The following is a 26,410-nucleotide window of genomic DNA, read 5'->3' as shown; positions in this document are numbered from 1 at the left end:
ACACACTCTGCCAAGTTTCTGCTCACCTCTGAATAGCATGGGACACAAAGAAACCATGGTTACTGGAGTGGAACTCATTTGACCGTTGTCTACTGAATTAATTTCAATTAAAAAATTATAAAGGAAAAAAAGCTGCAGCCTGATTAATTTGCATAAATATTTGGGGTAAAAAACAGACAAGCTCAAGCGAGTTAATGTCACGATATTCTCAGCAGCAGCAGCAGCACAGACACATTGAACAGGGAGCTTATCACATTCCCATGTTGCAGACTCAGCAGGAGACGGTGCTCTTGGTTAGTGTAGCTTTCTCCTGTCCCAAAAGAGCAAAGGGAGTCTCCTCTTTGTGTGAAATCTGTGTCAGAGGTGTGGCGTTGACCTGTAGTAACCCCTTACTGGCCACTGCAGCCCCATATAGATGGATCACACACTGCTTCCTCCTCATGAATTAAAAGCCTTACATGTAGAGTTCACTGGAGGACATTTGTTATCGATGTCTTCAGAGAGAAAACAAACATTTGCTTGCCTTGCCATGTTTTATTTTCAAATTGCCTCTATTCACAAGCATAAAGATGTAAATGATTGTCAGATTTCAGTCTGAGGGTTCAGAGGTTAAACTCATTTTCTTACTCGCCTATGTACAAAATAATATTTGAAATGTGACTTATAAGGTGTCGTATTAGAAACAGCATTTACAGAAAAATGCTACAAGTGTTGCGAATCACATCTTGTTGCTGCCATTTTTTAAAAATTGGGAAACAATATCAGAAGGGAGTGTTTATCGAAAGCACACACACACACACTAACACACACATATCATGCACATTTTGATCAATATTTAACAAACATACAGTGCCTTTGACCACTGGTATTACATCACAAAAGATTGCACTTTAACGTTGTAAATGTGAGAAGATACAACTCAGGAAATAAATAAATAAATAGTGTATCTTTTGTCAAAATGGAACAAATAATAATAAAAAAAAACAATTGTTTGTAGTTCCTTTTTCATTTTGGAAACATTCGACCTACTTCAGCAGCAACAGTGTAGATTCATCCCCGTAACTCTGCAGGGGCTCACTGTGAGCTGCAGAGGGTCTTACGCTCCAATCATGTTTCTAATAAAGAGTGTTTTCTTTACAGACATAGAAAAGACATGTAGGGATTAGAGCCACTAACTGTAATAACTGTTGCATGTACTACATTTCAAAGAGCCTCATGAAACAACAGCGTCTACAAGCTAAAAGTCACAATCAAAACGTTTGACTCCAACGTTAGCTCGGTAACATTCAGGTCGTTGAATAACAGGAGCTGAGGCTTGCAGCTCTTTTGTCTTCAGAAATTTCAAATTCTCTGTCTGATTTCAGTCCTCAAAATCAATCTGAGATTATATCACCCAGGCTAAACATCCTGTATACAGAATAAACTGTGAAAGGCTGGTGTCTTTCATGTTAGCACCATGAATGAGATGCAACCATATGAGAACATGTCAGAAATAATAATGCCCATCATTTGGTGCATTTTTCCAACAACTTGTTCAGAAAGTTGTAATATCTATATTTAGTGTATATACAAGGCTTGTCTATGTAGAGCACACAAGCTAACGTTAGCTTTTATCTATCGGGATCTCCTCTTCGCCCTGACAGAAGTGTGCCCCACTTTTAGAGTTTAATGCTTGGAAATTCTCTTTGTGCAAGAAAAGTAATTGTAAAATACAACAAGCATGGCATGGTGCTGTTTCATAAGACTTCAAAGGTAGTGTTAGGTCTGCATGATCGGGAGCTCTCATATACAGTGCACGGTCATTCCTTCTGACACATAACAAACAAAAATCTTTTACCTTGTGTTTTTCCCAGTAGGGGAGGAAATAAAAGTCGATGTCAACAAAAATAAAAGTGTCTGATTTACATAAAGACTGATGGAATTATGCTAACTCTGCGTTAGCTTGCTAAATCAAGGGCCTGAGAAGCAGTAGACATGTTGCACTGAAATGTGCTTTCTACGATGCTCTGAAGATAGAGGTAAATGAAACCTAAAAATGTGTGTATCGACACTGTACACACATCTTTTCAAGTACTTGTGGGTGTTTAACCCATATCCACCATTTAATAGCACAGGTGGCCATTTTTGTACCCTGTTTACAGCACAGTTGAACCTTTTCTACGTCATATGTTTCTATAAATGTGCACATTTTATTCATCTGCTTCATTTTGCAGTCAGGATCTAAATGAGTGATCCATAAAAGTTAATATTATACATTGATCCTTTTAAAAATCATGAAACCACATCTCAAATAAAGTCAAAACAAAAGTAAGAAAAAAGAAAACAAAACAGAAAGGAATGACACCAGCTGCATGTATTTGGTATGAGAGCTCAACCAAATCTGGAAATATTCAAAAAATCGGTCCACCGCATGAAAATCTCCCATCATCCTCTGCTGTCCATGATGAATAGCAGGCTGCATTTCAGCAGAGCAGTGAAGGGTGGCACGCGTGTCAAAAAGTCGTCAACTTCAGACTGAAGCTTCATATCTGCAGAGGGGAGAAGGCGTAGAACGGAAACTGGGCCTCGTCCTCGTCCACGAAGAAACACTGGAAGTATGGCATCTCGTCTGTGGAGGGGGGACACGCGGCAGAGCGGTCTTAAGTGGATCTCAGCTCGTTCCAGCTCAAGACTGAGTGCGCTAAATGTAAACTTGAATTATGATTCAACTGTGAGGAGAATTTCTACTCACCTTCCATGAGGATGCTGTCCGATACAGATGGCTCAGCTGTCAAAAGGAGAACACCAACATGTTAAATATCAGTGGGGCGCACAGACTTTTTGACTTTTTGGGCAAAAAGAAAAAAAAGCACAAACAGCACTTTCTTGTCACTGAAGGAGGCACTAAGTATTTCGTGTTTTTGAGAGGAATGTAGCACACGTTCGGCCTCAAAAGGGGCCAGTTTTTCATGTTTTAACCAGCTAGATAAATTTTTTTATGCTTTTCAAAACACACTTTAACTGTGCAGATTTTACAGTTGATGAGCCTTTTCTAACCATTTGATGCATGTCCATGAATTACTGGAAAAAAACAAACACTGAAAAAGAAAAAAAAACATATTTTTTTCATACCCTGAGAAGAATAATAACAAAGTTAAAGAAAAAAATCTGACACAGGCTGACACGCAGTGCCACAACATCTAGGAGAAGCTGACTATAAATTAGTGGTTCACTACGGTGGCCTCTATTGGCCAGGGGGTTAAATTACATCTCCACCCAACAGCCAGTACCTTTTATTTTCTCCTCCTTGGTAACTTTCTTCTCCACAGGTTTTTCTACAAGTAAGGAAACAATTATAAACATATATTTATCACTGCTACAGAAATGTAATAATTATATTCCAAATATTGTAGCTAAAAGGAGAACTGTACCTTTTATTGTAGATTCCTGTATCTCTTTAAGGACTCTTTCCTCTGAAAAGAAGAAAAAAATACTGTTACTGAAATAAAAAATGGACATCAGCTTAGATTGTATTTGATTTTGATTAAACTTATCTTTAAATTATATGATGAAACTGTAGATTTATCTGATATGAGGTAGCTACTAAAAATAAGAAAAAGTTTAGTTGCAAGTAGATTACAATTCGAAGACTGTGGTGATGACAAACCTTATTTAAAAACCAACGATAAACTAATATGAGTCTAGGTAGTGTCAAAAACATAAAAAAAGTATTTGTTTACAATTAATCTGATTAACTTTGATTATAATTTAAAAAGTAATCTGATTACAGCTAATCTGATTACTTTTTAAAACTGCAGTAGAAGGCTACCTTTCTTCTTTAGGAGGGATTTGACCTTCTTTGTTTCAGCCTCTTTTTTAGGAGGAGCTAATTTGAACGAAAAACAATTTTTAATATATCAACTAAAAATTCAAACACAAAATAAACTCAAGAGAAAAACTGAGCCTTCACTGAATATTCACCTTTCTTTTCAGGGGCTGGTTTAGGCTTCTCCTTTGGAACCTCAGGTGCTGAGAGTGACAGAATGACGATCAGTTAATGTTGTTTCAGACTTCTCAGAAAAAAAAAAAAACACCTTCAGAGTTACTCATTGTTTCTGTTACCTTTTTTAGCCACTGGTGGCTTTACCTCAGGTTCTGAACAGAAAGACAAAAAACACACTGAGTGATGTTTGTTCGGGTTTTACATCCTCTCCATGTGATGAAACAGAAACTACACAAACGCTTTGGTCCAAAGACTATGAGAGACAGAAAGCACAACTTATCCTCACCTTTCTTAGAGGGTTTTGCCTTTTCTTTGACCGCCTCTGAGTTAAAGGAAACAAAAATATGTCAGTCGAGACAATTAATGAAACATTACAAGCTGAGAGCATCACTCCTAGAGCGTTCTATGTGAAAGCATGTCCAACGTTTCATCAGCAGCCATGTTCAGAGCGACTACAGGAACACACTCCTACTTCATACCTTTCTTCTTTTCAACAGCTTTAGGTTTTGCTTTCGTAACAGATGCAAGAACAACACACGGTCCCATTAATACACTTCATTTTAAAGATTGTGTGAAAAATCATGAAGTGAAAAACTATGGAATTGAATCATTATTTCTAAGAGAATCTATAAAAATCAAATAAAAGGAAATAAAATGTGAAATGAGTGAAAGCAGTGGAGAAAATCAAACCTTTTACAGGCGTCACTGGCTCGGCCTTCTTCTCTTTGAGGAGCTCGGCCACTGCAGCAAATAAAAACAAAACAAAATCCAATTAAGATGGAAACTTTCAGCCCTTAACGTTCATGTTTCTTCATTTAAACATGGAAGCATGTAAATAAATACCTTTTAATGGTGCCACTGGTTTGACTTTCTCTTTTGGAGTCACAGTAACTGTTAACAAAAAATAAAACATTTAACACCACAGTGGTTACAATGTTAATATTTTCTGAAACGTGCTGTGTACAAAAAAATGCACCTTTCTTCAGCGGCACAACCTTGACCTTCTCTTTTGTGAGTGAGACATTTTTTTGTGAAACTTCAGCCTCTGAAAGAAGATGACACATCATCACATCATCTAAGCAGGAAAAGTCTTCAAGGTTTTACTTTTGAAACACTGTCTTGAAAAGGATCATCTATATGATATCAAGTTCATTAACTTGTTAAGACAGAATAAAAACAAACCTTTTTTCAGAGTTACCGGCTCGGGCTTTTTCTCTGAAAATAAGAGAGACAAAAAAAAGGTTATTCGCTCAATACCAACAGCTGGTGTCCATGTTATTTTGCAGCGTTCATGCTTTTCTTTGCTTTAAATTGATTTAAATTTAGCTATTTTTCAGTTCACAGTCAAGCGCCCAGTTGCTTAAAGTTTCAACTGCAGGAGACTAAAAAATAAAAGCAAAACGGATTAATCCAAAATAAAAAATGAAGTTTTGAAGCCAAGTTATCATGTGCGCATCAGGATGTGAGGAACGTTTCATCAGCAGTGACTGCCACTAGCTTCTAAATCACTACAGTAACACACGATGCATACCTTTCCTTTTTTCGGCAGGTTTAGCTTTTGCTTTGAGGACAGATGTAAAACAAAAATCCACAGATTTATTAAACCTAATCTATAATTAATGATTATGGGAATGAAACATTGAGCTCGATGTGTAAAAACAAACCTTTTGTGGGTGCCACTGGCTCGGCCTTCTTCTCTTTAGGGGCTTCAGCTACAGCACAGAGAGAATAACAGCACAGTTAGTGATTTGCAGAGCGCGTAATGTGAAAAACAGATAAAACTTTTTTCTAAGGCTATAAATAAAATGTAACCTTATTTTACTTTATTTAACAAAAATGGATGAAATGTGCACTTGTAATCTCTGTCATCTTATCAAATTTTCAGTTTTTCTGTTTATTATTCAGATTCCTGGCACATTACTCAAGCTTCCTGATTGAACAGTTTTCAAACAGTGAATGACTGTTGCATGTTTTTTTCATTGTGTACATTGTGTCACTCTCATAATGTTGTAAGTATTTTATGCATTAAAAATATACACTTTTATTAAAAAAATTACTAAAAAGTTGCCAATATGTCACATGTGGTAAAAAAAAATCATCATTCATAAAATGATGAAGCAATTTTTTTTTCAGTGGGTTAGTCCTCACTGGGTTAAGGGATATCGTGTTTTTTTTCTAGACTTGTTTTGTAGTGCATCATAATTTATTAGGTTAATTTGTCAAATTACAGTTAAGTATGTTAGTTAAGTTAAAGGATAAATTTAGAAACGTTAAGGTTTAGGCCTGAATTTTCATGTTAGCGACATGTTAAAAGAATTTCTTTAGCAGTGACAGTAACCAGCTTCTAAATCACTACAGAAACACACGCCTGATGCATACCTTTCTTCTTTTCAGCTGGTTTAGCTTTTGCTTTGGGAACAGATGCAAAAACATAGATTTATAAACTCTGTTTTAAGAGAATGACTTGGGGAAAGAGAGACTGTGAAAGATGTGTGGAGACAAACCTTTTTTGGGTGCCGCTGGCTCGGCCTTCTTCTCTTTAGGAGCCTCGGCTGTGAGGGAGGATGTAAGGGAGGATACACAGGTTTTAACATGCAAGAAAAGGTGCTGACTTCTAAAAACAGTTTAATGAAAGTTTCTACCTTTCTTTGCTGCTGGTTTGACCTTCTCTTTTGGAGGTACAGGTACTAAAAATAAATGGTTTGCATTTTCAAAAACAAGAAGTTCTACAAATGATGAAATTTTAAGTTCAAACATGTTTCTTTTTTTTCTGAATCTAAAACACACTGTAGTGTTGAGCTCAAAGTATATTCCAGTTAAACAAAGATGTACCTTTCTTCAGCGGCACAACCTTGACCTTTTCTTTAGTCAGAGAAACATTCTTGGGTGGAGCTTCAGCCTCTGAAAGAAGACAGGGAACGAGTAAAACTGAATGAGTTAGAAACTGTAGCCACACTTTATTTGTCTGATCGTTAGCCTTACTGAATCATATTTTTAGCATAGGCTATAAACTTTAACATGCATGCATGTATCTGTGTGTGAAAACCTGCATCTCAAAGTTCAACCCAGTGTCTGTTTCATGTCATATTTACAAAGAAGGTCCATGGAAATCTTATAAACTTGTCGACTTCATATAATTGCAGCAGCACTTATACCAGCCTCTGCAGATCACACTGTCCCTTTTTGATAAATCTCACCTTTCATGATTACATGCTATAAATATACACTCCATTTATTCCAGTGTGAAAAAAACAGAAATTTACTATTGTTGGATGATAGACGTGTAACAGCTAAATGTCAATTGATGTAACCAGTACAACAAAATGCATGTTTTGAAAAATTCTAATACATTTTGAGATGATATTTCATAACTTTTCTCACCAGTACACTTGCATAACTTCTAGGAAGGTGAATTACTTAATACTTGTCTTACTTTTGTGGTTATACCATTTGATAATCTAATGAGACTGATTCTTTAATTGGTTAAAAATGGTAAAAATGTCACATAAAATACAATGACATTAACAGAAGCGCGAATTACACATTTAAATAAACATCTAACAAGTTGTATATTTTTGATACCAACCCTTTTTTTGTCACTGTCCCTGTTGCAAATCTTTAATCTCTTCAGAAACAAAGAAAGAGACAAATACACTGTATAAGAGTTAAAGACAGAATAAAAACAAACCTTTTTTCAGAGTCACTGGCACTGCCTTTTTCTCCTTGAGGACCTCAGCTAGCGAGACAAAAATAATAAAAAATGTTTGTTAATGTGTTCAGTTCCAACAGCTGGTGTCCATGTGATCACTGAACATCTAATTTACAATCAGTACAGCCACAACATACATGTTGTCTTTGTGACTAACATGTTTCTCTAAATTGATGTCTTCACAGATTTTTTTTGTAGTTGATTAAAATTCATTAATATGTTTTTTCAGCTAACAGTGCAGCATATTAATGTTCTACAAAACAAGTAAAGCGTACATTTAAAAATCAAATAAACAAATTAAGGTTTGGAGCTGAGTTATCAAGTGGACAGGATGATGTTAGCATTTCATCAGCAGTGACTATCACTATCTTCTACATCACTACATAAACACACGTCTAATGCATACCTTTCCTCTTTTCAGCTGGTTTAGCTTTTGCTTTGATAACAGATGCACAAAAAACATAGATTTATAAACTTTCATGTAAGGAGTATGATCAATTGTGAAAGAATGCAAGGTGGTAAAAACAAGCAGATAAACTATTTGAGAAGTGTGAAGACAAACCTTTTTTAGGTGCCACTGGCTCTGCCTTTTTCTCCTTAGGAACCTCAGCTATAAAAATAAAACAATGTAAATACAAAAAAGGTAGTAATTTATGTCACCCAAAGTTAGCTTATCAAAGCTCAGAATATTTCCACAGTAAAATTTCAGTGCATAATTCAATGCTCTGATCTGAAAGTTTCTTAAAGTCAAGAGAAAGTATCTACCTTTCTTTGCAGCTGGTTTGACTTTCTCTTTTGGAGGTACAGGCACTACAAAATAAAAGTTTTTCATTTTCAAAAACAAAAAGTTCAACAAATAATACAATGTAAAGTTAAAACTTGTGTCTTTTTTATGAATCTTCATTCAAACAGAGATGTACCTTTCTTCAGTGGCACAACCTTGACTTTCTCTTTTGTCAGTGAGACATTCTTGGGTGGAGCTTCAGCCTCTGAAAGCAGACAGTAAATGAATTGAAAACCACAGAACACCTCTGCACAACAATTTCCTCCCCTTCGTAGGTCTAGATGCTTTTTGAGGTAAAAGGTAACAAAAAATATATCTTCCATTCATTCCAGGGCCAGAAATTACAAAAACATTATAGTTGGACATGGAATAGAAAAACAAACCTTTTTTCAAAGTCACTGGCTGAACTTTTTTCTCCTTTAGCACCTCACCTAATAAGACAAAGATAATAAAAAATGTTTGTTAGCATGTCTAATTCCAACAGCTGGTGTCCATGTTCACAAATCCAGCTCATTTACACACAGTGCAGCCACATTATAAAGCCAAACGCATCATATTTGATAGATGAGTTTCAAAGACCTCTATCTCATCAACATGATACGTAGTTTCCTTAAAAGCCTGCTAAATATGTTAAAAAAACAAACTTTTTTTGAAAAAAATCGAGTAAAAAGAACATCTACATCAGGGGTTGCCAACCTGTGGCTCGCAACCACATGCAGCTCTTTGATCCATTCATAAAAAAAAAAAATTATATTATTGTTATGAGTAGTCGTGTGCCAATCAATCTAAAATATTGGTATACTGATGCCAATGTTGTGATCAGTATTGATCAATACTTGGGTGATGAGATTGATACCAAAGTTTCAGTTTCTTTTCTCTACATTGCACATGTGCTCATAGCTATCTAAATAAATAGATGGATGGAACTTTGTCTTTGACTTGGCTCCAGGTACGAATTTAAACATGTTTACAAACGCAATAAATGTCACTTCAAAATTTGGAAGTGTATTGATTTTTATCTTATGTCCTTTCTTTTATGTGTGAGAGGAAGTGCAATTTTGATGTGGCTCTTTGTAGTACCACAGTAATTTTGTGGCTCTTGGTCTCTGACTGGTTGGCCACCCCTGATCTACATTGTTACTTGTTTTTTACTGTTGAAAGAATGTAAGTTAAGTGAAAAACTTTGCTAAAAAAGTTGTCAAAATAAGCCAATGTGTCAAATGTTACACAAAAAATATATCATACAAAAAGGTGAAGCAATAATTCTAAGGGGGAATTTTGTTGAAATGTTAACAAAAATCTTAAATTTAAATTTCTCAGTTAACAGTAAAGAATGAAAATGTTGAAAGGAAAGTTAAAGGATAAATTTAGAAACATAAAGGTTTAGGCTTGAATTGTCATGTTAATGGCATGTTAGGAGCGTTTCATCAGTAGGTACAGTCACCAGCTCCTTAATTACTACAGAAACACACGCCTGATGCATACCTTTCCTCTTTTTGGCAGGTTTAGCTTTTGCTTTGAGGACAGATGCAAAAACATAGATTTATAAACTCTGTTGTAAGAGAAAGACTTGGGGAAAGATAAACTGTAAGGATGTGTGAAGGACAAACCTTTTTTGGGTGCCGCTGGCTCGGCCTTCTTCTCTTTAGGAGCTTCAGCTGTAAGGATAGATGTCAGTTTATCATCAGGATATCAGAGCTCAGTTACGTTTTTTGCTTGGTGATAATTTTTTTTATATTTTTGGTATTAAAATGCAAGAAACAGTGTCTTTTTTTAAAACAGTTAAATGAAAGTATCTACCTTTCTTTGCAGCTGGTTTGACCTTCTCTTTTTGAGGTACAGGCACTAAAAAACAAACGATTTGCAATTTGAATAACCCCAAAGGTTGAAAAATTATTAACAGTTATGTTTTAACTCATTTATTATCAACATTTTATTATTCCAGTTAAACAGAGATGTACCTTTCTTCAGCGGCACAACCTTGACCTTCTCTTTAGTCAGTGAGACATTCTTGGGTGGAGCTTCAGCCTCTGAAAGCAGACAGTGAAAAGAGTGAGAAAACCACCGCTACCCTGTTAAAAATTAATTAAATTGAGGTCTTTTTGGTCCTTTACCTTTCATAACTTTGGCTGGTTTAGCCTTGGGTGGAGCAGGCTCTGCGTAAATATATTTAAGTTTCATTATCACAGAAAATATATTTTATTCCAATAACACACCTACGTATAACTTATGTCTTACCTTTTTTGGCCGCAGCTGCTTTTGGCTTCTTTTTTGGAGCCTCAGCTGCCGAAGAAAACACGCTCATGTGACTTTCAAAAGGCAAACTGAACATTTTCATTTTCAAACACTTGGAATGTGGTGTACCTGTCTTTGCAGGGACTGCTTTGACTTTCTCTTTTGGAGGCTTGACTTCTAAAAAAAACCACAAATAAGTGTCTGCTCAGCATCACTCACTCAACTGAATGAGACTTTAGAGAAACTGAAACCAAACTGAGGAAATTACCGATTTTCATAGGCACTATTTTGACTCTCTGTTTCAGCACAGAGGCATTTTTGGGAGCACCTTCTTGTTCTGTGAGCAGAAATGTAGACTTTAATTACAACCATAATATACACTAATATGCCCATTTAGATGTATTTAAGTGTGTTACAACACCTAGCATGGTTACCTTTTTTCAAGACGACTGGTTTCGCCTTTATTTTTGGAGCAGCAGGCTCTGTGAATCAAAGGGACAAAATTTCACTCTCTCTAAAATGTCATCCAGGCTTTGTGGTCTTAAAACTTATGAAGTTTTTGTTACCTTTCTTAGCAGGAGCTGCTTTGGCTTTTTCCTTAGGAAGTTCTGTTTTTGAATAAAAAGACACAAAGTTAGAGAAGCTTCGCTTTTGGATGACCTACTTATGAATAAATACATTCGTGCTGTTTGCATCCCTGCAACATGTTAGCAAAAGAAAACAATGGAGTAACTTTTGTTTCCTGAGTGCAGCTGAAGGACTGGAAATATGTGAAATGGGAACAATTTTGCAGTTTTCCACCATTGCATTATTTGAGGTTAACCACCTTGCACACAGAGAGATAATTCTGTTTGTTCCAATTCTCTGGTCATAAATCAATTCATTGGTTTAACTTCCTAAAAATCATTTTTTTTCTCTTAATAAAAAAAACATGATTAAATCTTTGAAATACCTGCTTTAACAGGCACTTTGATTTTTTCTTTTGGTTCCTTTTCCGGCTCTTTTGCAGCAGCCACTGCTGAAAAATTAGAACAACAAAAAGTTGTTTCACATATATATTTTCAGAGATATCTAAAATATAGTATTTTAAAATAGTTATATGAACAAAAGTTTTGTTTTAGAAACCTAGAACTTCTAAGATATCCTTGAGTTATATTAAACAATTGATAAAGACTGCAGAGGTCTAAAGTGTTAAAATATACGAACAGTATTAGATTAAATTTACTTTTACATATGAATAATAAATTAATACAACAGCTAAATAAAGGGAAAAAAAACAAACCTTTCTTTTCTGGTTCTTTGGCTTTGGCTTTAGGACCTTCAGGAACCTTCACAGCTAAGCAAGATTTATAATGTAAAATATAATTCTTTAACCTATAGTAGCTTGACATTAACAACCATTCATAAAAGTATAATTTTAGCACACTGAATGAGACAATACTAAGTTTTTGGATAAAAATCGTTTTTTTTTTTTGGTGTTATTTACCTGCTTTTGTTACATTAATGTGTTCCTTTTTCAGGACAGGAGCTGTCTTCTTGTCCGCAGCTGTCTTCACCTTCGCTGCCCTCTTGTGTTCATCAGCTGAAATGCACATCAGTGGATATGACAGTGTTCCTGCAGCTATGTTCTGCAGGTGAAGTTTGACCACATAGTTGAAATGTCATTGCTATGATAAATGTTTTGGTCTCACCTGCTTTTGTTACATTAAGATGTTCCTTCTTCAGAACAGACACGACATCCTTCTTGACAACTTTGATTCCTCTCATCGTCTTTTTGGCCTTTGTGTCTGAAACATGAAGATAAAACAGTTTGACAAACAGTTTCAAATACAACAAACAATAGAAAAAGAAAGAGACATAAAAAAAATAACAACAGTTTTAGCCTGTTAGCATGACGCTGTAAGCACACAGACTGTATGTTCTATGGATGTAGTCTTTATGATGTCATCTTTTGGTTTCTAATTAGGCTTTTTGAAGCCCAATGATGGTGGTCACCATATTGGAAATGCTAACTGTAGCTTGTGTAATACTAAAAACATATGTACCTGTTTTAGCATCTTTTTCTGGCTTCTTGACTTCTTCCTTCTTTTCTTTGGAGATCTTTGGTTCTTTTTCCTTTTTCATTGGTTTCTCTGGTTCTTTTTCTTTGGAGGGTTTTTCTTTCTTTGTCTCCTCCTTTACCTCTTTTTCTTCTTTTAGAGGCTTTTTAACTTCTTTGGCCTCTTTAAGTGCTTTTTCTGTCTCTTTAGCTTCTTTTGAGGGCTTTGGTAGTTCTCTTGTTTCTTTCACAGGAACTATGTTTTCCTTGTCTTCTTGAAGGTGCTTTTGGTCCTCCTTTACCTTCTTTGAAGGTGCCACAGTCTTCTTGACCGCAGCAGGCTTTCCTTCTTTCTTCTTGGAGACCGTCAACACCTCTTCTTTCTTTATCTCCTCAGAGGGCTCTGTTTTTACCTTTGTCTCCTCTGAGGGTTTCTTCACTTCTTTTCTTTCCTTTGAAGGCTTCTTCATGTCCTTCACTTCTATAGCTTTCACCTCTTCCTCAACCTTTTCTTGCTGAGTCTTTTTCACTTTTTTCTCTAGCTTAGGTAGTTTAAGGTCTATCTTTTCTACTGGTGTTTTCTTTTCTTCCTTCTGATCAGTTGGTGTTTTCTTTTCTTCTTTCCCTTCCTTTACCTCTTTTGATGGTTTCTTTACTTCCTTTTCCACTTTGGAAGGTTTGAAATCTTTCTTTTCTTGAGGAGGCTCTTTAGAAGGTTCCTTCACTTCTTTTTCTTCTTTTAGTGGTTTCTTGACCTCTTTCTTTACTGCTGATGGCTTCTTGACTTCCTTTCCTTCTTTTGGAAGTTTTGAGACCTCCTTCTCTGCTTTTGGAGGTTCCTCGGGTGTTTTCTGCACAACTTTGTCTACATCTGCTGCTTTTTTAACCACCCTTTTTACTTCAAGTGGTTTCTTAACTTCCTTCTCCTCTTTAGAAGATATCTTGACATCTTTGTGCTCTTCAAGAGTTTTATTGACTTCTGTCTTTTCTATAGTAGGTTTCTCTTTTAGTGGTTTCTTTGCTTCTACTTTAAGCTCTTTTGGGGGTTTCTTTGCCTCCTTGTCTTCTTTTGGTGGTTTCTTTGCCTCTTTCTCTCCTCTTGAGGGTTTCTTGGCTTTTACTTCAACCTCTTTGGGGAGTTTTTCGACCTCTTTTTCTTCTTTTGGTGGTTTCTTTGCTTCTTTTTCTTCCTTTGGAGGTTTCTTCACTTCTACTTTAACCTCCTTTGGTGATTTCTTTGCCTCTTTGTCTTCCTTTGGAGGTTTCTTGACTTCTATTTTCTCTTCTTTTGGTTGTTTCTTGACTTCTATTTTCTCTTCTTTTGGTTGTGTCTTGGCTGCGATTTTCTCTTCCTTTAGAGGTTTTGTGGCTTCTTTCCCTTCTTTTGGCGGTTTCTTGGCTTCTATTTTCTCTTCCTTTGGTTGTTTCTTGGCTTCGATTTTCTCTTCTTTTGGCAGTTTCTTGGCTTTGATTTTCTCTTCCTTTAGAGGTTTTGTGGCTTCTTTCTCTTCTTTTGGTGGTTTCTTGGCCTCTATTTTTTCCTCTTTTGGTTGTTTCTTGGCTTTGATTGTCTCTTCCTTTGGTGGTTGCTTGGCTACAACTTTCACCTTCTTTGGTAATTTCTCTGCCTCCTTTTCTTCTTTAGGTGGTTTCTTGGCTTCTATTTCTACTTTTGGTGGTTTTATTGGCCCTTTTACATCCTTTGTCATTTTTTCAAATATCTTATCTTTTTTATATATCTTGATGTCTTTGTGTTTTCCAAGAGTTTCATTGATAATCTTTTCCTTTCTAATTGGTTTAATGACCTCTTTTTCTTCCTCTTTTAATGGTTTCTTGGCTTCAACTTTAACCTCTTTTGGAGGTTTCTTGACTTCTTTCCGTTCTTTCAAAGGTATCTTGTCCTCTATTTTCTCTGCTTTTGGTGGTTTTCTAGGTTCTTTCTCTTCCTTTGATGGTTTCTTGGCTTCTACTTTAACCTCTTTTGGAGGTTTCTTGGCCTCTTTTTCTTCTTTTGGAGGTTTCACTTCTACCTTTTTCTCTTCTTTCAGTGATATCTTAGCATCTACTTTAACCTCTTTTGGTAGTTTTTTGGCTTCTTTCTCTTCCTTTGGTGGTTTTTTGGCTTCTACTTTAACCTGTTTTGGAAGTTTCTCGGCTTCTATTTTCTCTTCCTTTGGAGGTTTCTTTGCTTCCACCTTAACCTCCTCTGGAGGTTTCTTGGCTTCCTTCTCTTCTTTGAGTGGTTTCTTTGCTTCTTCTTTGACATCCTTTAGTGTTTTTTTGGCTTCCTTCTCTTCCTTTGATGGTTTCTTTGCTTCTACTTTAACCTCCTTTGATGGTTTCTTAGCTTCTACTTTAACCTCCTTTGGTGGTTTCTTTGCTTCTACCTTAACCTCCTTTGGTGGTTTCTTTGCTTCTACTTTAACCTCCTTTGGTGGTTTCTTTGCTTCTACTTTAACCTCCTTTGGTGGTTTCTTTGCTTCTACTTTAACCTCCTTTGGTGGTTTCTTTGCTTCTACTTTAACCTCCTTTGGTGGTTTCTTTGCTTCTACTTTAACCTCCTTTGGTAGTTTCTTTGCTTCTAGTTTAATCTCCTTTGGTGGTTTCTTTGCCTCTACCTTAACCTCTTTTGAAGGTTTTTTGGCTTCTTTTTCTTCTTTTGGGGGTTTCTTGGCTTCTTTCTCTTCCCTTGGAGGTTTCTTGTCTTCTAATTTAACTTCTTTTATCGGTTTCTTTGCCTCTTTCTTTTCTTTTGGTGGTTTTCTTGCCTCTTTTTCTCCTTTGGGGGGTTTCTTTTCTTCAACTTTGACTGCCTTTGCTGGCTTCTCTGCTTTTTTCTTTTCTTTTAGGGGTTTCTTAGATTCTTTTTTCTCCTCCTTAGGTGGTTTCTTTGCCTCTTTCTCTTCTTTTGTTGGTTTCTTGACTTCAACTTTAAGATCTTTAGGTGGTTTCTTTACCTCTCTTTCCTCCTTTGGTGGTTTCTTGGCCTCTATTTTCTCTTCTTTTAGTAGTTTTGTAACCTCTTTGTCTTCTTTTGGTGGTTTCTTTTCTTCTTTTTCTGGTTTCTTGACTTTTATTTTCTCTATCTTTTCTGGTTTCTTTGCTTCTATTTTTTTCTCTTTTGGTAGCTTTTTGTCTTCCTTCTTTTTCTCTGGTAGTTTCTTTGTTTCTTTTTCCTCTTTCAGAGGTTTCTTGGCTTCTATCTTTTTCTCTTTTGGTGGTTTCTTGGCCTCCTTCTCTTCTTTAGCTGGTTTTATTATCTCTTTCTCTTTCTTTGGTGGTTTCTTGATTTCTTTTGGCTTCTTTTGTGGTGGTTCCACCTTCTCCTTTAGCATCTCTTCTAAAAAAAAAAAAAGTATGAGAATTTATCTGATCGAACACAGACCTTTTTATCATAGACTCAAATTTGGAGTGGTGTTAGAGCTGTAAAAAGCAGTTTGTTTGATTTGATGACTTTAAATCATTCCATTTATTACCATTTGCTGGAAATATAGAGTGAACAGGAGAGTGAAGAATGTTACCTTTAATAATGGCATCTTCTTTGATTGGTTGTGTCTCCTTTGCCTCTTCCAGAACTAAAGTTCATCAGACAGATGTTACAAATATAACAGGAACTTTTGTTTGTATCATCACCATCAAAATTAAAACTCATGCTTGCAAAAGCTGCACAAGCTCTATGGCGCTAAAACACACCTAAAATGTTTTTATTGTTACTGTTATATTTATTTATTTCAGAATAGTTGTAGAGTAATCCTTTGACATTTATTTTTATCAAGTGCATCCTCTTACCAAAATAGCTCCGTTGGTTACAAAAACTTTGACAGATTATTAAATCATTCAAAAACCAAAGACAGAAAATAAATATTAACATGAGCACTCAGATGAAACCATAAAACCTGTTACAGCATCCACAAAAAAGATCTGTTAGGTCTCAATCCCTTTTTATTGTTAACCAAATGTTTGTCAGAATGTTCTCCTAAAACGTGTTATGGAAGTGTGAAAAGGATAAAGATCCACACAACAATTCCTCATCAGATGTATCATTACTCACACACAGCACTGCAGACATTTCATTATGAGGTAATGAAAGGAATGATTACAATCTGAGATGAGTTTTGGAAGTTTTGTACCTTCGTCTTGTTTGTGGAGACGCTCAGCTCTGGATCCAAGTTTTTTGAGTTTCTGAAAGGGAATATGAACCTTCCTTTTTCGTTTTGGTTCAGTTTTCCCACTTTCACTGTTGTTGTTGTTTTCATCCTGATCCTCAATGATGTCAGAATATTCGTCCAGGTCGTAAAGAAGGGATTCTTCCTCTTCCTCATCATCAGATTCAGATGTTACACTGCCATTGATGGCTATCTCAGCAGACAGGCTTTCATGATCAAGAGGTTGGAGGAATAAGTCTTCTTCCTTCTCTTCATCTTCTTCATCATCCCCCACCTTGGCCCCCTCTTCCTCCTGTGTTTCTCCTTCCAGCTCTTTTATTAAAGCGTAATAATAATCTAGGTCTAAATCTTCATCTACATCAGTTTCTAAAATCTCATCTTTGAAATCAGAGTCAGTTATTATGTTTTCTTCATCATGAAGATGATGTTTATCTTCATAGTCTTCTTCATCAGACTCCTCCTCTTTGGCTGCATCTCCTCCCAGCTTTGTTTCCTCCTCCATCATGTCCTCGTCAAGCAAAACTTCTGCCTCGGTTTCCTCCACCTCCTGCTCCTCTGATAGAAGTTCAGTTTTGGACTCCTCCAACTCTTCATCGTCTACCGTAAAGTCTGCTTTGATCTCCTCCTCCTCCTCTGCCAAAACCTCTGCTTTAGTCTCCTCTTCCTCTTCCTCTACCAAAACATCAATTTTGGTCTCCTCTCCCTCTTCCTTCTCCTCCTCCTCTTCCTCTACCAAAATATCGGCTTTGGTCTCCTCCTCTTCTTCTACCAAAATATCGGCTTTGGTCTCCTCTTCCTCCTCCTCCTCTACCAAAACTTCAGCTTTAGTCTCCTCCTTCTCTTCTTCTACCAAAAGTTCTTCCTTGGTCTCCTCTTCTTCCTCTACCAAAACTTCTGCTTTGATCTCCTCCTCCTCCTCTTCATCTTCCAAAACATCAGCTTTAGTCTCCTCCTCCTCCTCTTCTGTTGCAATTTTTGCTTCTTCTGTTTCCTTCTCTTTATCCTCTTCTACTATAACTTCAGCTTTGGTCTCCTCCTCTTCTTCCTCATCCAGGACCTCTACCACCTCCTCCTTGGCCTCATCTGTTGTTACTTCCTCCTTTTCTTGGTCTGTGTCCTCCTCTGATGTTAATTCTTCCTCCGTGTGTGCAGCACGCTCCCTTAGCTCCTCCTCCTCCTCCTCCTTCTCCTCCTTCTCCTCTGTGCTGACATCTTCAAGGACTCCATCTTCTGGTGTTGGTTCCTTTTCTGTTTCTTCAAACTCGACGTGTTTCTCGGCTACAACGTTAAGTTAAGTTTTTGTTAATGGATTTAAATCTGACTAATGATTGTGACTGTCAAAGAACAAAAAGATGTGTAGCTACCAGCATCTTCCTCTGCCTGTGTTACAGCTGCTTCAATGGGAGCTTCAGCTTCCTCCTCCTCCTCCTCCTCCTCCACCTTTGAGGGTGACTCTGAGGCCACCTTTAGCTCAGCAGTGATCTCTGAAACTGTATCATCAATGCATGTCACGGATTACGTGTCCACATCTTCCAAGTGGTTTTTTAGACGTGGAGAAACTCGACGATGTGAAACTGTATCAATATTCATTCTTAACATTTCAAAGCCCACACCACATGTTGCAGCTGAAGTCTTTATCTGTTCATTTGAGAGACAACCTGTTACCAACAAATCTTAGAGGAGTGTCGCTCTCATTTAAGACAAAAACCCTCACCATTGAATTTCTGATTTTGCCTGTGTAAAAACAGGATATGTGAGGAGTAGATACACTGTAGAAATAAAAACTTAAAATTGTTGGCCTGTATTTTTATTTTTTATTTTTGTTAGATAGACAAAAAGTGTTGCTATCTATTTCAAAGTAGTTAGCTTAAGCCTGTATTATGTTTGTTGTGTGAAGTTGGATTCAAGTCATAAATTAGGTCAAATTAAAATTATAGGTTTGAAAAATTCTTTCTGTGTTCTTGTTTTTAATATGGCACAGTCATTAACTGCTAGGCTACACTAGCAGCCTTGGGCACCAGCTAGCTTCCTTGCAAGTGTATTTGAATTTTTTATAAATATGAAAGGTAATTTTATGAAGAAAAACAATCAGTTGGCAAAACTTTTACATCCCCAAGTTCTTACTCTCCGTGACATCACTCATTTGTTTCTGATACAGACTTTCGAAGCCTCTCATCAACAGCACCATGTTGAAATGCTGACTCAACCTAACTCTGTTCTAGTTAGGATTAGATATAAAGGTGGGTCTTAAGGGCCCTTATAGAGTCTTTGCAGGTAGTTACAGGAGTCTCACAGCAGCCATGGCCTTTTTGGGCAAAACTTGTCAGTTTAATAACTTTGACTACAATGAGATTTTAAAAAATTTACCACCCTGTACAGTTTGGGCTGATATGAAAATAAGTTAGTCAAACCCAAGCCATATTTCAAACATGGCTGCAAGCATGTTAATTTTTGCTTTACAAATCTGTTTTCTTGAATTGGTGTGTATGTGGTTTTTGGTGTTTCTGTAGCCAGCTTCAAGTGGACACTGAGAAAACTGCAGTTTTTAGCACTTTTGCATGGTCTTTATATTTTTAAACCCGAGGTTGATGCTCAACTTGGCCTTGACGTGGACTAAAAAGTGAGGTCTTACATCACATCTAAATTTACAAACATCGTAAAATATTTCTAAATGTTGTAAGATAATCCCATTACAGCGTAGATTGTTTGTAGGATTTTTGTTAGGCTGGCAAGTTTTATTGAATCTTTTTAATGCAGTGTATTGAGACCAAAAATAAATTAAAAAAAAAAACAAATATTGTAATAAATTGGTAGCAAATATCTATTTATATAAATATTGTATAGCAGGTACTATGAGGGTAGCACTCATGCGGTTGACCTAGCCTCTTTGTTTCCTGCTCTATCTACTGTCCTCTCTTCTCCAAATAAGGGGGAAAAAAAACTCTGTTAAATAAATAAATAAACAAGTTTTATATAGACAGGGTTATAAAGGTCATTAATAATATTTGCATTTTGTTGTTGGATTTCAGGTGTTCATGGGATTTGTTGACAAAAAGGCAGGCAAAATTTTTTGCCTGAAGGTATTTCAACATTCCTTGAATTACCACTTTGCTAGAAAATGACCAATATCAATAATATTCTCAAGGCTTGCTTCTGAAACATGTGGTGTTAACATGAACAATTTCATACAAACAATTACTTCATACAAAATCACACATCATCCAGTAGAAACAATCCATATACATATGTTCATACAGAATATCCCAGGTGGTTCAGTTTGAATGAGGTTGCAGATGTAAGGTCAGATGTTAAAAAGATGCTTGGATAATGCAGACACTTATTACAGACATCAGTCCCTGCTTCACAAGGTTGTGATTTCTCAAAAACAAGTTACACAAAACGTGTTAACTGCAACAAAACTGAATTCATATCATGACACATGAATGCAAAGTCTGATAAAAAAGTTACATTCAAACAACAGTCAGTGTGACGATCAGAGGGAGAGATGCAGACCCAAAACTCAACAAAACAACAGACCCTGTTGATGATGCACATTTATTCGTGCTAAAGTTGTAAACGTTCAGTGTTTTCAGACTTGCTTTGTTACAATGAACATGATTCCAACAAAGTTCATACAAAGTGGTTAAAACCCAACAAAACATGCTTTAAAGAGCAGTATTCACTGGCAACGCACATCACAGCCGTCTGAAATGAATGTTGTACTGTATAAAAAAGATGTTTTTCTTACCTTCTTCTGGCGAGGGGAAAAATTCACCTGCATTAAGAAGAAAAGAGGAAAATTTATCTCTATGACTTTTTGGCAACAGCAAGAAATGAAAGTAAATGTTTTCCTATAACTCACCTTTTCTTTGTACCAAGTTTATATCAGATGGAGAAGCTTTGGGTTCATCTAGTAAAAAAAGCATAAAACACAAAAGTTAGTCATCAGTTAGTAAGATGTTGACAGGTGTATTAAATGTTTAACAAAAATGTAAAACCTTTTTCTGTGACAATATTCACAACAGGTGTGGCAACTGGTTCTCCTAAAACAAACGAAAATAAGTTTAAGAATGTTTAAATTTTCTTTTCATGGGTCAACTTTACACATCAAGAACATTTAATTCTTTTATTACAGTGATGCAAATCACACCTTGATCACCACCAAACATGCTCAACATGTAAGACAGGAACAAATCTTTCTTGTCTGTGAAATCCAACACAGCTTCTTCAACAACTTTCATGGGATCAACGGACACTTCAGGCAAGATTTCTGAAACATCTGCACACCACATAAAGCAGGTAAAGATGCAGTACCTCCATGATGAAAAACAAGTTCAAATTGCAATCAAGATACAGACAAATATTTGTGGCGGCAAATGCAAAAAACAAGAAAAGTAATGCAATGTATGAAATATGCATTGTTATAGAACAGGACAAACCTTGTTCACCAAACAGCATCGTGGAGAAATAGCCGACAAGCATGTTAATCTGCTCTGTGGTAATTTCTGCTGTCGTCTTTAGAGCTGACAGCGGGCTGAATCCCACAGCCTCCTGGATGTCTGATCAGCAAAGAAGAAAAAAACACCTGTCAGCATCCAACATCTGTGACTACATCATCAAGACACGCAACTAAAGATTAGGTAAAGAGATTAGGTCAGAATCCACAAGGAATACAGTACCTGTCACTGTGTCCAGTATTACATCCAGGATTGCACAGAGCACACCCTGGATGTATCCTGCTACCCCACTCACAAAGTCATTAATAACACTGAAGACATTTCGGCCAATAACCACAGGGTCAATGAAGCTAACGTCAGTGGTTCCTGAGGAGGACAACATTCATTCATGCCAACAGTGAGTTATTTGGTCCAACAGATTAAATTACTGTTAAATAAAACAGGGAAGATCAGATCAGGAAAACAAGATTACACAGCTATGGGATGTTTATAGGGAAAATAAGCATCAAAGTGTTAAAGGTTACTGATAAAAAAAAATTCTCAAATTTCAAACTTAAGCCACAAATAATGTCACAGACACTATAAGTTCGTTAATATAAATACAAATATCATCCATGTCGTACGTATTAATTGTGAAGCAGGTACCTTTTGTTATGTCCAGCGCACTGTCTATAACACTGCAGAGCACATCCTGGATGTATCCCACGACTCCCCCCACGCTGTCATTAGTAACAGTGAAAATGCTTCTGCCGATCAACACAGGGTCCATGAAGCTAATATCAGTGGTTCCTGTGGAAACAAACGCAATACAACAAATGTTAGGAACAAATGTGTGAAACTGAAAAAAACTACAAAAACTGAAATCCAAGCAAATCCGTCTGAAATGTGCAAATGTTCTGCCTTTGTTTCTTGATTTAAAACATTGTTCTTGTTTCAAGAAACTTTACAAGAACAATTTTCTTCTTTGGTAGTTTTTCAAGCATTGCAGAAGACATTTTTGTCTTTCGAAGACACTGTGAGGACTGTTTGAGCCATTTGTTGTATTTTGTTTGGGTGTATGTGTTTGCAAAGTGGTAAAACTTGTAATTGTCCTAGTACCACAGCAGGTGGCGTTAGCAGCAGGTGTTTCTGAGGCCAGAGAAGCACACAGTTTTTGACAGTTGTTATTTTTGCAGTTTAGTTGCTCTTAGTTACACTCAAAAGGGACAAATAAACAAAGAAAATGTGACTTTGATGAAATGTTTTGTTTTATGTCAGGAACAAGAGGAGGGTGTGTCAGCTGTATTTATCTGGCTTTGAAGCACCACAGTGGCTTTCAGGATGAATTCATCAGGCAAAATCAAGGCACTATCAGGACTTTATAAGTGATCTAGAAGTAGTTTTAGATTTCATATAGGAATGTAGTACCAAAATGTATTGATTTTTGAAAATATTATTTCTCAGAACCTGTGGTTGGGTCTAATTTTCCCAGGAGAACACAGTCTAATCAGTTTACCAAAAGTCTTTTGATGACTCTACGCCAGCGGCAAAGCTTAGCAGTGAGAAGCAGAAAATCAGTCTCTTATGTTTCAAACAACAGCTACATACTACAAATAAATACATTACCTCATCGCTTTGCACCCTGCCAAAACTTGTTTTGAATAAAGAAATTAAGTTTCAAAATGAAGATCTAATCCCCATTAATTTGTTTCCAGAACAAATGCACATCTCAGCAAGAATCATGTCTCTAGGATGATAGTGCTTTATCTCAGAAAAACACTACCGTTACCGGCCACAGGTGTCACTGCAACCAAATAGTCCTCAGCGCCGTTAATATCTTGAGGTAAGACTTGATTTTCAGACTTTTCTGGTGACTGTGGTTCATATGAAGTTTAATAAGATATAAACAACTGTTTGGATTTTCGTTTTTGCAGTTTATAATCTGTGTTTCAAAGATCAAACTGTAGATTATAAGAGATTAAAGGGATGTTAAACAAGGAGAGTAAATACCTTTCACTACATCCAGAATAGTGTCCAGAATGCCACAGAGCACATCCTGGATGTAGCCCCCCACTCCGCTTACAAACTTGTTAGTTTCACTGAAGGCACTTCTGCCTATGACCACGGGGTCAATGTAGCTAAGGTCAGTTTTTCCTGAGGAAGACAAGCACATTAGTGAGGGAACATTTAATTAATAATCAAAGTTACAGCAGATACTTAAATAATAATTTTAATGTGAATCTCACCAATACTAGTATTTGTCACTCAACTCATCAATGTGGATATCAGGTTATTTTCTTAGTAGTAAAAGAAAAAGCACAAAAACAGCAGGTGTAAGTCTTAGACTGTGGAATAAGTACCTTTGGTTATATCTTGTATGGTATCCAATATTTCATCCACAACCCCACACACCATGTCCCTGCAGGATCCCACGACTCCACACATGAAGTCATTAGTCGAATGGAAAGCTCGTCGTCCAATAACGACAGGGTCCACATAGCTGAGGTAGAAGTTCCCTGTGGAAAGTAACAGCCACAGGTTTTAAATAAAATGATAAAGGAGAGTTTTTTTCTCATGGTCATTGAAAATTTTGAAAAAAAAAGGCATGATAAATGGCTGTTTAGACCCTCCTACTATGTTTTTCTCTGTTTTTCCTGGTTTCATACCTTCTTCATCAGAAAAGTAGCGTACAATTCCATCCTTTGCTTCCGATATTTCTTCAGCAGCGTATGTTGCAGCGGACATGGGGTCACTTAAATCTGGTGCACATTCTAAGGACCCAGAAAACAGTCGTATGTTGAGATATCCTCTTAATCATTACCAAAAAGAGCTAACACTCAGCAGACATGCGTAGCTGTTTTTTGTTCACCTTGAAACTTGTTTAATAGACTGGAAACTTCATCTACAGCATCGTTTACAGCTTGCACAGGGTCCGTCATGATTTGCTGGATGTCTGAGGACAGAAAGATTTTTTTTTCTTTTGATAAATCCACTAATTTAAAGGAAAAGGTTTAATCAAGAGACCTTTCAAGAAGTTTGTGACCTACCAGGGACTGCCTTGTACTCCACAAAGTCAAACATCACCACTCCAACCACCAGCCAGGACAACAGAGCAGCCAGAGCGATCAACAGCTCTGCAGACATTTTCAGCTTCCCGAGGATCCCCAGACCTGGGGACCTGGGTGGGCTCCTCTGTGCTGCTCCATTGGTCCCACTGGCTGCAGGGGCCGATCGGGCTCCTTCAGTCGGACAAAAAAATCCACTGGATTAGTTTAGATGGTCATTTTGCTGTCAGTGAAGTATAAAGCTGGCACAGACACACAGAATGGGGTGTTTTAAGCAAGATACTGTAAGTTTCAGACAGTGGGTGTGATGCACTGAAGCCCATTTTGTCCAACACAAAGAAAAATATCGTATCCTTGCTCAAAACACTTAAGTGACAGCATTTTCAGACTTCTAAACACTAGATCTCTAAATTTGAGGAAATTGGCTGATTGAAAATGTCAAACACCAATAATGTTGTTGATTTGTGTCTTTTTTTCCCCTTTACACTCCTTTAAAACACATACGGTATGTGTATGTGCTTGCAATGCCCTTGTACTCCAGAATTTACAGAGGACTCAACAATCAATGTCTGCATATGTGATGGCACAGATTTCTGATTCTTAGCGCTTAAAACTTGTTGGGTGCCTAAAAGTTAGACATTTTTAGGAATTCATATGAAAGATCATTTCTCAAAGCAAATATGATGAAATAAAAATGTTTATAAAGATTTTGGCAGAAACATTTATGTAACTGCTCATTTGGTAATGTTGGGAATAGTTAAATCAAATCTGATCTGTGCTCTTCAAGTATCAACATTCCAGGTCTCTTACTGATGCAAGTAATTATATAAGCTCACCTTTTAAACTGAGCTTGAAACACTTAGACACACATCTTGTGTGACGGACAAAAATGGTTTAAAAGAGCATTTTGTGTCATTCTAAAGAAAGATGACTGCAGTTTGGGGCGTTTGTTTGGTGATCTGATATCAGGTATGGTGATAACTATCTTTTAATGAACACTTTGTCTTCAGTATAAGCCAACTTGGCTGACATTTTGCAAACAAACAACAAACACTCACTGGTCTCAAAATTGTTTTTTTTGGTCACTGATTCGATGCATAAAACTTACAAGTTTACAAAAGAAGCCCATTTCTAAAAGAAATGTAATAATCCACAGGTACAAAAGTCGAACTTTACTCAGTAGACACTCTGTCACTGACCTTTTCTTCTTTCTAACACAACTGGAAAATTTAATGTGTATTGAAACTGTTTCTTGTATCCTGTCTGAAGATTCAGTTGCTGAAATTTTGGGCGGCTAAAATATCAGAGACACAGGAATCATCTGCTACGATCATTTCTCATCAAAACACAAATTCCCCTAACTCAGTGGAAAATTCTTTAATGGTATCCTCACCAACATCAGGTGACAGAGTGAAATCTTCACTGCTGAAGTTTCCATCCTTGGCCTGTTGCCAAAGTGTTAGATACACCTTCTAACTGTGAACAAGCTGCGAGCATACCTGATTCATGATTCACTTCCTCAAATACAAATGCTTGCTTATAAAAAAAATTCAGTGTTATGTGCAGAGTCAACAAGTGGTATCAGTGTTTCACTTTAAATTTAGATGGGTTCCCTTAAAAAAGATCTGCCTGGTTTTCAGTCTTTAAGGTATGACGTTTCATATAACAAAATATCTGACATTGAAATACAGCTTTTCTGACCAGGTCTTATGGAAATAAGGATTTTCTAAATGGAAGCATAAGAAGCTAATGGAAAAAACAGGGGTCATCTGCAGCAGCAGTCATGGCTGTCACAGGAGAGCAACACTAATGCTGTGGCTACATGATATCCTGTATTTATAGCAACCAACTTTCAACACATTTTCCCATGAGGATCCAAGTCCCTATCAAAACACTGTTAGCTGAATCTCTTTGCCTTACTCAACAGTAAATGTGAAATTATTGTCAGTGCTGATGATTTGTGCTGATGCAGGTGACACTCCTACCTTCAGCCAT

General features: G+C 36.7%; 1 protein-coding gene across 1 annotated transcript; it reads right to left on the bottom strand.

Moving 5' to 3' along the window:
- Positions 1-528: 528 nt before the first annotated feature.
- LOC141806787 (uncharacterized) lies at positions 529-26,410 on the bottom strand. The gene is made up of 54 exons (XM_074692463.1): positions 26,401-26,410; positions 24,398-24,589; positions 24,220-24,303; positions 24,017-24,121; positions 23,711-23,866; positions 23,361-23,504; positions 22,017-22,160; positions 21,594-21,737; positions 21,354-21,473; positions 21,065-21,193; positions 20,913-20,957; positions 20,777-20,824; positions 20,663-20,689; positions 18,279-18,404; positions 16,879-18,192; positions 16,270-16,323; positions 12,756-16,088; positions 12,402-12,497; positions 12,197-12,292; positions 11,993-12,046; positions 11,663-11,728; positions 11,277-11,318; positions 11,145-11,192; positions 10,979-11,047; positions 10,840-10,887; positions 10,714-10,758; positions 10,590-10,631; positions 10,437-10,505; positions 10,276-10,320; positions 10,086-10,133; positions 8,859-8,906; positions 8,612-8,680; positions 8,457-8,501; positions 8,254-8,301; positions 8,098-8,127; positions 7,671-7,718; positions 6,815-6,883; positions 6,625-6,669; positions 6,487-6,534; positions 6,362-6,391; positions 5,647-5,694; positions 5,514-5,543; positions 5,165-5,197; positions 4,959-5,027; positions 4,826-4,873; positions 4,673-4,723; positions 4,269-4,304; positions 4,102-4,134; positions 3,961-4,008; positions 3,809-3,865; positions 3,411-3,452; positions 3,270-3,314; positions 2,732-2,767; positions 529-2,608 (listed from the first exon to the last, which is right to left on the bottom strand). Exons 1-54 carry the CDS (start codon positions 26,408-26,410, stop codon positions 2,523-2,525), a joined length of 8,085 nt encoding a protein of 2,694 aa, XP_074548564.1. The 3' UTR covers positions 529-2,522.

This window comes from Halichoeres trimaculatus, unplaced genomic scaffold (genome assembly GCF_033239565.1).
Source record: "Halichoeres trimaculatus isolate MK-OKI-2021-1 unplaced genomic scaffold, fHalTri1.1 fHalTri1_scaffold_17, whole genome shotgun sequence".
In the NCBI taxonomy this organism is placed as follows: domain Eukaryota; kingdom Metazoa; phylum Chordata; class Actinopteri; order Labriformes; family Labridae; genus Halichoeres; species Halichoeres trimaculatus.
This window is presented reverse-complemented; position numbering and strand designations above follow the sequence as displayed.